We start from the raw sequence: 10,816 nt of genomic DNA, 5'->3' as shown, positions 1-10,816 counted from the left end.
GGTGACCAGTGAGCTGAGATAAGGCAGGGCTTTACCAGCAGAGACTTTTAGATGACCTGGAGCCAGTAGGTTTGGCGACGAGTATGAAGCGAGGGCCAGCCAAAGAGAGGAATTTTGGACATGACATCGCCGAAGTCGAGGATTGGTAGGATGGTCAGTTTTACAAGGGTATGTTTGGCAGCATGAGTGAAGGATGCTTTGTTGCGAAATAGGAAGCGGATTCTAGATTTAATTTTTGATTGGAGATGCTTAATGCGAGTCTGGAAGGAGAGTTTACAGTCTAACCAGACACCTAGGTATTTATAGTTATCTACATATTTTAAGTCGGAACCGTCCAGAGTAGGGATGCTGGACAGGCCGGCAGGTGCGGGCAGCGATTTGTTGACGTGCATACATTTAGTTTTACTTGCATTTAAGAGCAGTTGGAGGCCACGGATGGAGAGTTGTATGGCATTGAAGCTCGTCTGGAGGTCAGTTAACACAGTGTCCGAAGAAGGGCCAGAGGTATACAGAATGGTGTCGTCTGCGTAGAGGTGGATCAAAGAATCACCAGCAGCGAGAGCGACATCATTGATGTATACAGAGAAGAGAGTCGGCTCGAGAATTGAACCCTGTGACCCCGCCATAGAGACTGCCAGAGGACGGGACAACATGCCCTCCGATTTGACACACTGAACTCTGTCGGCAAAGTAGTTGGTGAACCAGGCAAGGCAGTCGTTAGAAAAACCGAGGCTACTGAGTCTGCCGATAAGAATATTGTGATTGACAGAGTCGAAAGCCTAGGCCAGGTCGATGAAGACGGTAGTTCCTCAACGTAGCCTATTTGAAATATCTTTCCAATGCTCTACCTTTCGACAACCACTCGACATGAAAGAGAAAAAAATGTAATGCTCGGATCCGGTGGAAACGTCATAAAATAGGCCTGCCTGATTACTTCTTATCCCTTACACAAATAGCCTTCCCCAATGTCTGTCTGTCCAGAGCTCAAACAAGAGCTTTGGGCGGAACAAGTTGATACAATGTTTCAAGTTCCTGGCAGACAGGCCATGTGTAACCAATGTGATTCATAGGATATTTTGTTTTAAAAGGATATTTTCTACCTCTGTGCTGCAATGTTTTTATTTGTTGGTAATCTTTACATATGGGCAATGGCAAAGGAAGTTACTTTTAGATTTATCATTTTCATTTATATCAAATTTTGATTAACTACATGACATTGATTTTGAGACATGAATACTTTATTATACAGTACCAGTCAAAGGTTTGGACACCTACTCATTCCAGGGTTTTTCTTTATTTTGACTATTTATAATAATAGTGAAGATGTCAAAACTATTAAATAACACATATGGAATCATGTAGTAACCACAAAAAGTGTTAAACAAATCAAAATATATTTTATATTTTTGGTTCTTCAAAGTAGCCACCCTTTGCTTTGATGACAGCGTTGCACACTCTTGGTATTCTCTCAACCAGCTTCCAGTCACCTGGAATGCATTTCAATTAACTGGTGTGCCAATCAGTTGTGTTGTGACACGGTAGGGGTGGTATACAGAAGATACCTCTTTGGTAAAAGACTAAATCCATATTATGGCAAGAACAGCTCAAATAAGCAAAGAGAAACAACAGTCCATCCTTACTTTAAGAAATGAATGTCAGTCAATATGGAGCATTTCAAGAACTTTGAACGTTTCTTCAAGTGCAGTCACAAAAACCATCAAGTGCTATGATGAAACTGGCTCTCGTGAGGACCGCCACAGGAAAGGAAGACCCAGAGTTACCTCTGCTGCAGAGGATAAGTTCATTAGAGTTACCAGCCTTAGAAATTGCAGCCCAAATAAATGCTTCAGAGTTCAAGTAACAGACACATCTCAACATCAAGAGGAGACTGCGTGGATCAGGGCTTCATGGTCGAATTGCTGCAAAGAAACCACTACTAAAGGACACCAATAAGAATAACAGACTTGCTTGAGGCAAGGAACACGAGCAATGGACATTAGACTGGTGGAAATCTGTCCTTTGGCCGGATGAATCCAAATGTGTGTCACGACTTCCACTGAAGTTGGTGCCTCTCCTTGTTTGCGCTTAGTGGGACTACCAATTGTTTTTCAACCGGATAATGACCCAACACACCTCCAGGCTGTGTAAAGGCTATTTGACCAAGAAGGAGAGTGAAAAGCAGCCAACAAGTGCTCAGCATATGTGAGAACTCCTTCAAGACTGTTGGAAAAGCATTCCAGGTGAAGCTAGTTGAGAGCATGCCAAGAGTGTGTAAAGGGTGCCTACTTTGTAGATTGTCAAATATAAAACATGTTTGGATTTGTTTAACACTTTTTTTGGTTACTACATGATTCCATATGTTATTTCATAGTTTTGATGTCTTCACTATTATTCTACAATGTATAACAGTGTAAAAAATAAAGTAGGTGTGCACAAACTTTTGACTGGTACTGTAAATTAAATTAAACTGTTCCACCAAAAATGTGCATGTGCAAATCATAATTGGGACGCAGATCAGTAAAAACTGTACGATAACATGGCACTCTAAATGGAAAAGGTTGCAGAACGCTGCTGTAGCCTATTACCGGCAACTTCAGGAGCGTGAAGGTAGAATCTGAGAAGGACAGCAGTAGCGAGGTGAGGTGAGGTGAGGTGGGGGGGCAACCCTAAGTCTAAATATTGCTGTTACATTGCACAACCTTCAATGTTATGTCATAATTACCTAAAATTCTGGCAAATTAGTTCGCAACGAGCCAGGCGGCCCAAACTGTTGCATATACCCTGCAATGAACTCAAGATACAATATTGCAAGAGAAGTGACAGTTTCCCTAGTTAATATTGCATGCTAACATTAATTTATTTGAACTAAATATGCAGGTTTAAAAAAATATACTTCTGTGTATTGATTTTTTAACAGGTAGTCAGCCCGCCATGCGGTCTCCTCGTGGAATGCAATGTAAACGGCATCCAAAAATGCCGATTACCGATTGTTATGAAAACTTGAAATTGCCCCTAATTAATTGGTCTACCTCTACTACATATAGTTGATTTTATTCAAACATATGGTGAGTCTATATAAAATTTAGACAACTCTATTGACCAATATATTTTTTTGTCGTGGACAGCCCTAATCAATTCTATCCATTCTATGTCGACTCGGCCAGTAGCATGGGAAAAAAGGAACATTTAGGCCTATTTTCCATGGTAGCATGGGCTTTAAAGAACGTGCAGTGGTGGGTGCAACAACGAAACCTTGTCAGTCCAGGAGCCAGTCTAAACAAAGCTAGTAAAGCCTGATCTCATAGGGTTGTGTCCTTATCCTTGATCTACTGTACCTTACCAGGTTAGCTAAGTATCTCCGTTTCTGGTATAGAGTGACGCTACAGTTCACTCATGGTGGTGGTAGGATGGGGCCTAGTCTAGGTCACTAAACTCTCACCTGATCGGTCTCTGTCTGCAAAGGTATTTGAGGTGGAGAATGTGTTTGGGCAGCTATAGATGCCCCTTGTCTTTCTAAAGATCTTGAGAACCACATAATATTGTCCCAAAATGACATCCTGTCTCAATGAAAATAGTTTTCTTATTCCTAAATTGTACAGATTATGGTGGTGTTCTTAGTATTCTAGTAGATGTTCATGTTCCTATCATCCTCTTGATGCCTTCTTCCTGTGTCCCCAGCTGTTCACTCTGGAGGAGAGGAGGAGGGCGTGTCTGGAGGACCTGGCCACCCTGATCCAGAAGATCTACCGGGGGTGGAAGTCTCGTACTCACTTTCTGCTGCTGAAGAAGAGCCAGGTGGTGGTGGCAGCCTGGTACCGCAGATATGCAGTGAGTTAGCTTGTCTCTACTATGCACACATGAACACATACAGAACGTCATGCCGGTTCAAATGTTTAAGATATGAGTGCATCCGTCTGTGGGAGCACAATCTGATCCAAATATAGCATGCATCGGTCAGAAAATGGATTGTTACAGATCGGTGGTTCACTAAAATGTTTTACTCAAATTACTTTCTACCTTCAGAAAATAGCATTTTTTGACAACTGCATCCTCTCTCATGTAACCATGTTGTAACCACGATCAACCCTTGGTAATATCAGTAGCCTAGTCAAACTGCTCGCTGTGAACATTTTTGCGCACTGACCAACAAGATGTAGGCCTATTCTTGATCAGCATTCAAATGTTTGTAAAATGGCTTGTGCAATATTAGGCTTTATTAGTTGAGTGGCAACCAATGTAATTTGCTTGGTTATTTTGATCAAATGCGCTGTTGAAAATGGTGTTTTATTGGAATAAAGGTAGCCTAAGCTATCGCCATGGACACAACTCTCCTCTGGCTATAGGTAGGCTATATGCTGATCAGGGTTTAGGCTACATTCAATTTTATTTTGATTGTTCAGGTTCACCATCAGTAGTTTTGCTTGAAACAATCAGTACATATGGTCATTTTTAGATATACAGCTTACAGATGATAATTTCATAAGTACAGAAATTGCTTTTGTTGCCCGCACTGCATGATCGAAGAAGAGAAGCTCACTCCAAATGAGTTGTCAAAACCATTCGATTATGAGATGTGGGTGAAGTTCTGCTATATATTAATTGTCTATGTCAATGGCCATAACTGGTAGTGGGGTGGTAGAGGCCCAGTTTCCCTTATGGCTCCGCTCAGGTATCTATATACATCATATATACTACCGTTCAAAAGTTTGGGATCGCTTAGGAATGTCCTTGTTTTTGAAGGAAAAGCACTTTTTATTTTTTATTTAAAATAACATCAAATTGATCAGAAATACAGTGTAGACATTGTTAATGTTGTAAATGACTGTTGTAGCTGGAAACTGCAGATTTTTAATGGAATATCTTCATAGGCGTACAGAGGCCCATTTTATAAGCAACCATTACTCCTGTGTTCCAATGGCATGTTGTGTTAGTTAATCCAAGTTGATCATTTTAAAAGGCTAATTGATCATTAGAAAACCCTTTTGCAGTTATGTTAGCACAGCTGGAAACTGTTCTTCTGATTAAAGAAGCATTAAAACTGGCCTTCTTTAGACTAGTTGAGTATCGGGAGCATCAGCATTTGTGGGTTCGATTACAGGCTCAAAATGGCCAGAAACAAAGAACTTTCTTCTGAAACTCATCAGTCTATTCTTGTTCTGAGAAAGGAAGGCTATTCCATGCTAGAAATTGCCAAGAAACTGAAAGGTCTCATACAATGCTGTGTACTACTCCCTTCACAGAACAGTGCAAACTGTCTCTAACCAGAATAGAAAGAGGGGTGGGAGGCCCCGGTGCACAACTGAGCAAGAGGACAAGTACATTAGGGTGTCTAGTTTGAGAAGCAGATGCCTCACAAGTCCTCAACTGGCAGCTTCATTAAATAGTACCTGCAAAACACCAGTCTCAACGTCAACATTGAAGAGGCGACTCCGGGATGCTGGCCTTCCTAGGGAGAGTGCCTGTGTTCTTTTGCCCATCTTAATCTTTGCTTTTTATTGGCCAGTCTGAGATATGGCTTTTTCTTTGCAACTCTGCCTAGAAGGCCAGCATCCCGGAGTCGCCTCTTCACTGTTGATGTATTTACTGGTGTTCCAGCTACAATAGTATGTACAACATTAACAATGTCTACACCCTATTACTGATCAATTTTATGTTATTTTGATGGACAAGAAAAATCTGCTTTTCTTTTTAAAAAAAGAAGACATTTCTATGTGACCCCAAACTTTTGAATGGTAGTGTACATATCTTACACACACACACACACACACACACACACACACACACACACACACACACACACACACACACACACACACACACACACACACACACACACACACACACACACACACACACACACACACACACACACACACACACACACACACACACACACACACACACACACACACACACACAGTCAGTTCAGACAGATCCAGCACAGAGAGGCCCAGCTCATCCATCAACAGCAGATTTTATTTTAAAATGGAAATTAATTCAACCAAATCGCGCTGAATCGTTTGATGCTAAAAAAAAATATTTCCATCATCGTATCGGAGCCCATGTATCTAGATGCATATCAAATCATCTTGAAACTAGAAAGAGGTGCATCCCTAATATGGTGGCTATAGAGCTTAGATGCCTGTAGTTCAATCTTACTTGTCAGTTAAGCTCAGTGTTTTTTTCCTTCCCCTGTTGCAGCAACAAAATAAATATCAGAAGATCAAGAGTGCTACACTAGTGATGCAGTCCTTCATCAGAGGGTGGAAGGTATGTCCATGTCCACATACCAGTCAAACACTATAAGAAAGCAAGTTTTCCTGTGACAACACTGTAGTAAAGGCATGTTTAAAAACAATGTTTTTCTCCAGGCCCGCAACATCTTGCGGCAACTGAAATACGAGAAGAGATGCAAGGAGGCTGTGACTACCATTGCAGCGTACTGGCACGGGACTCAGGTACTGGCTCAAACACTTCCTGATTTCAACATAATGATTAGACAATGTAAAGACTAGTATAGAATGATATTGGGAGGAAATGGATGAGCTGCTGATTATGGACATCCACTGCATTTTGCTTTTGCAAGGTTTATCTGCCATAAAGCCAGGTAAGGAAATACAGTATTATAAGACATGGCTCTGCTCAGGTCTCCCAGCTATACTGAGAGCTAAACTAGAGCAATTTCACAGCTTTTTCCTTCTGGTCTTCTGCTGTCGCTGATCTTACCACCGCTGCTTTTCTCATTCTCTTTTTCACTCTCTTCCTTCCCTCTCTAATTATTCCCTCCTAACCTCCATCCTTCCACCCTCCCGGCCACCACCAGGCTCGGATGGAGCTGCGGCGCCTAAAGACTGAGGCGCGGAATAAGCGTGCCGTGTCTGTCATATGGGCATACTGGCAGGGGACCAAGGTATTTAAGCCGGTTGCCGTTGTCGTGTTTTGCCATCCCAGCTGTCCGTCATACTCCATGTCCCACCCCTCCTCTTGAAACTGACCAATTGAATGGCTCGTCATCGTTCCTCCATTGTCCCATTGGTCCACTAGCGTCCCTTACCAGTGTCTGGTGATTGACTCATCTGTTTTATTGTCCCTTCAATAGGTGTCATTTGAGGGATATTGGGTGGCTAACTTTATCCCACTAACATCTATTTAAACGTCTGTTTGCTAGTCCTCTGTTACTGTTATGGAGCCTCTCTTACATTCTCTCTTTAGGAACAACTGCAAGTCCCACAACACAATTCTCCTTTCCATTCCCATGTCTATGTCTGTTGTTTTCTTGATGTTTGTCATTGCATTCCTCTGTAATCTGTTTTTATGAGAGACATGACGGATAGTACATGATAATGGACGTACAGTATCCAATCAGAATTAATATCATGTGTTCACTTTGATGTAATAATTCTAAGGACTGTGCTAAGAATAGACTGTATTCCATGTGCCATTACAGAAACACAAAGAGCAGGGTTAGGGACATTTCCACTTAAATTCCAGTCAATTCAGGAAGTACACTGAAATTCCAATTCTCTTTAATGCTTTTCAATGAGGAACATTTGGAATTTGGTTTACTTACTGAATTGATTTGAATTTAAATGGAATTGGCCCAACCTTGCCTGGTATCTTCAGATCATATAGCCTAATGGTCATAGCACATACCACCATTAGCACTTTATGGACTTTTAAAGTGCTGTATGTTTTAGAGGCAACATATAATCATTTAAAACAGTCCATGCACAACATGTCATGTTTTATGGACATTTAACAACAAGGGATGCAGATCAACTCAGTCCTGCTATCCATTGAAAAACAACCTTTACAACTGTTTTGTAACTCTGCATGATCTTATCTAAAGGCTTTACAGCCACACTCACCAGATAATCGTCAAAGATCATGTATTGCTACATGGTGCATGACCAAAGCAGTCACGTGTGGCTTAATTTATCGACTAATCATCCCATCTGATTGGTGGATCTAGTCTAGTTTCTTAGACTGGGCAAAGCCCACTGTAACTGGCACTGAATTGGAGTGGTGTCAGTGAGTTATGTGAGCTTTGTTGTACTAAAACAGACCATGCCAAGTAGTCACAAAGTTCAATGAATATAATCGATCAGATACTATATCGGTTACAAATCATTTCGGTGTACTTCAGGAAAATCTGGACTTTTGTACTAATGTTGCTAGTTCATCAAATCAAGCTTTATTTACACGGCACATTTCAGACATGGAATGCAACACAATGTGTGTCACAGGAAAAACAAATAAAAACAAATATTTACTACACAACAAACACGAGGATTAAAAAACAAAATAATATCAAAAATTGAATGACTAAAAAGCACCCTAAGGAAAAGCAAAGCTAAAAAGGTGTGTTTTAAGATCCCTTTTACATTGTCCAGTTTTGTCCCCCCTCAGGATCTCTGGCAGACTGCTCCAGAGGCTAGGGTCATAATGACTAAAGGCTGCCACCATGCCTCTTGGTCCCAGGCTTTGGGATAGTTAAAAGGCCAGTGCCAGACGTCCTGAGGGGTACATAACTTAAAAGCATTTCTGACATGTATTGGGGTGCACAATCGTGTATTGATTTAAAAATCAACATGAATTCTAAAACTCACAGGCAGCCAGTGCAGAGACTTTAAAACCTGTGTACTGTGTGCTCTCCGTCTGGTCTTGGTCAGTATCCGTGCTGCAGCATTCTGTATGTTTTGCAGTTGACCAATGGCTTTCGTTAACCAATGGCTTTCTTGGGTAGACCAGACAGGACAGCATTACAGTAGTGAAACCTGCTTGTAATAAAAACGTGGAGAAACGGCCGCACGATGACAATGTTCCTCAGGTGGTAAAAAGCTATTTTGGTCACATTGCTAATGTGTGATTCAAAATTGTGTTCAGAATCTAAAATTAGACCTAGTTTTTTTCTTCCTGTTTTATCTTTATTGACCGTGAATTAAAGCCAGAATTCTCTCTGTGCTTTAGCGCCAACAATAAGTACCTCAGTCTTTAGCTGGAGGAAGTTGTGAGCCATCCAAGTATTTAAATCACTAATACAGTCTAATAATGTATCTGTGGTGCTAACATCCTCCGGTCACAGAGAAATATAAAGTTGTGTATTGTCTGTGTAGCAGGGAATGTCAATGCTGTGCTTTCTGATAACGCTGCCACGTATATGTATATAAACCGAACAGTACCGGACCCAAAATTGAACCTTGTAAAATGCCATGTATTTTCTCTGAGTTATGTTCACCAAGGGTGACAAACTCTTGACCGGTCAAATGGGTCCTGAACCAATTTAGAACTTGACTGGAGAAACCAACCCACCTGTCCAGAAGGACATCATTTTCAACAGGGTTGAATGCAGCACTTAAATCCAAGAGCACAAGGAGAGCTGTTTGACATCTGTGGTGGCTCATTTACCACTTTAACTAAGGCAGTCTCTGTGCTGTGGTGGGCTCAAAAAAAAACAGATTGCAATTTTTTAATAATGTAGTTGGCTTTTGAAAAAAATTATTATCTGTTTGAAAACCAATTTCTCCATTTTGCTTAAGAATGGAAGGTTGGAGATTGGCTGAAAATTGCTGAGAGCTGAAGAATCTAGACAATTTTTCTTCAGAAGAGGTTTTACCGTAGCAGTTTTTACTGCAGTGGGGGAAGTGCCAATGGACAGGGAGTGTTTAACAATAGCTTGTACTTCTTCAGATATGCAATTATATGTGGATTTGAATAAGGTGGTGGTGGGATAGAATCCAGAAGGCAGGTAGAAGGCCTTAAGTTGGGATATCACTTTCCTGAGCATGTCTGTCTGTGTCAAGCAGGGAAAATAAATCCATAGTGCCTTTTGTGGTAGGCTAGGAAACATATCATCAAACTTCTCATCAGGTCTTGCTTGACTGATCCTCACAATCAAATGTCGACCGCATTATCTACCAAGGGATTTCTCTTCGATTATAATCACAGCCGTATATATCCCCCCCCCAAGCAGACACGTCGATGGCTCTGACCAAACTTTATTTGACTCTTTGCAAACTGGAATCCATACATCCTGAGGCTGCATTCATTGTAGCTGGGGATTTTAACAAGGCTAATCTGAAAACAAGACTCCCTAAATTGTATCAGCATATCGATTGCGCAACCAGGGCTGGCAAAACCTTGGATCACTGCTATTCTAACTTCCGCGACGCATATAAGGCCCTGCCCCGCCCTCCTTTCGGAAAAGCTGACCACAACCACATTTTGTTGATCCCTGCCTACAGACAGAAACTAAAACAAGAAGCTCCCGCGCTGAGGTCTGTTCAACGCTGGTCCGACCAATCTGATTCCACACTCCAAGACTGCTTCCATCACGTGGACTGGGATATGTTTCGTATTGCGTCAGACAACAACATTGACGAATACGCTGATTCGGTGTGCGAGTTCATTAGAACGTGCGTTGAAGATGTCGTTCCCATAGCAACGATTAAAACATTCCCAAACCAGAAACCGTGGATTGATGGCAGCATTCGCGTGAAACTGAAAGCGCGAACCACTGCTTTTAATCAGGACAAGGTGACTGGAAACATGACCGAATACAAACAGTGTAACTATTCCCTCCGCAAGGCAATCAAACAAGCTAAGCGTCAGTATAGAGACAAAGTAGAATCTCAATTCAACAGCTCAGACACAAGAGGTATGTGGCAGGGTCTACAGTCAATCACGGATTACAAAAAGAAAACCAGCCCCGTCACAGACCAGGATGTCTTGCTCCCAGGCAAACTAAATAACTTTTTTGCCCGCTTTGAGGACAATACAGTGCCACTGACACGGCCTGCAACCAAAACATGCAGCC

The 10,816-nt window shown here is 41.6% G+C and overlaps 1 protein-coding gene across 9 annotated transcripts in view; it reads left to right on the top strand.

The window, feature by feature from the left end:
• LOC124044007 (unconventional myosin-Ib-like) overlaps positions 1-10,816 on the top strand; it is a 148,221-nt gene that overhangs the window by 127,952 nt on the left and 9,453 nt on the right. For 5 of the 9 annotated variants that reach the window (XM_046363281.1, XM_046363283.1, XM_046363284.1 and 2 more), the window contains 4 exons: positions 3,679-3,828; positions 6,202-6,270; positions 6,372-6,458; positions 6,824-6,910. In XM_046363281.1, coding sequence (XP_046219237.1) covers positions 3,679-3,828; positions 6,202-6,270; positions 6,372-6,458; positions 6,824-6,910 — 393 coding nt within the window. The remainder of the gene's footprint in view (positions 1-3,678; positions 3,829-6,201; positions 6,271-6,371; positions 6,459-6,823; positions 6,911-10,816) is intronic. The other 4 variants (XM_046363285.1, XM_046363287.1, XM_046363288.1 and 1 more) reach the window with 1 other exon arrangement.

Source organism: Oncorhynchus gorbuscha, linkage group LG09, assembly GCF_021184085.1.
Source record: "Oncorhynchus gorbuscha isolate QuinsamMale2020 ecotype Even-year linkage group LG09, OgorEven_v1.0, whole genome shotgun sequence".
Lineage (NCBI taxonomy): Eukaryota > Metazoa > Chordata > Actinopteri > Salmoniformes > Salmonidae > Oncorhynchus > Oncorhynchus gorbuscha.
The sequence above is the reverse complement of the archived record's forward strand: the minus strand, read 5'-3'. Positions and strand labels throughout refer to the sequence as shown.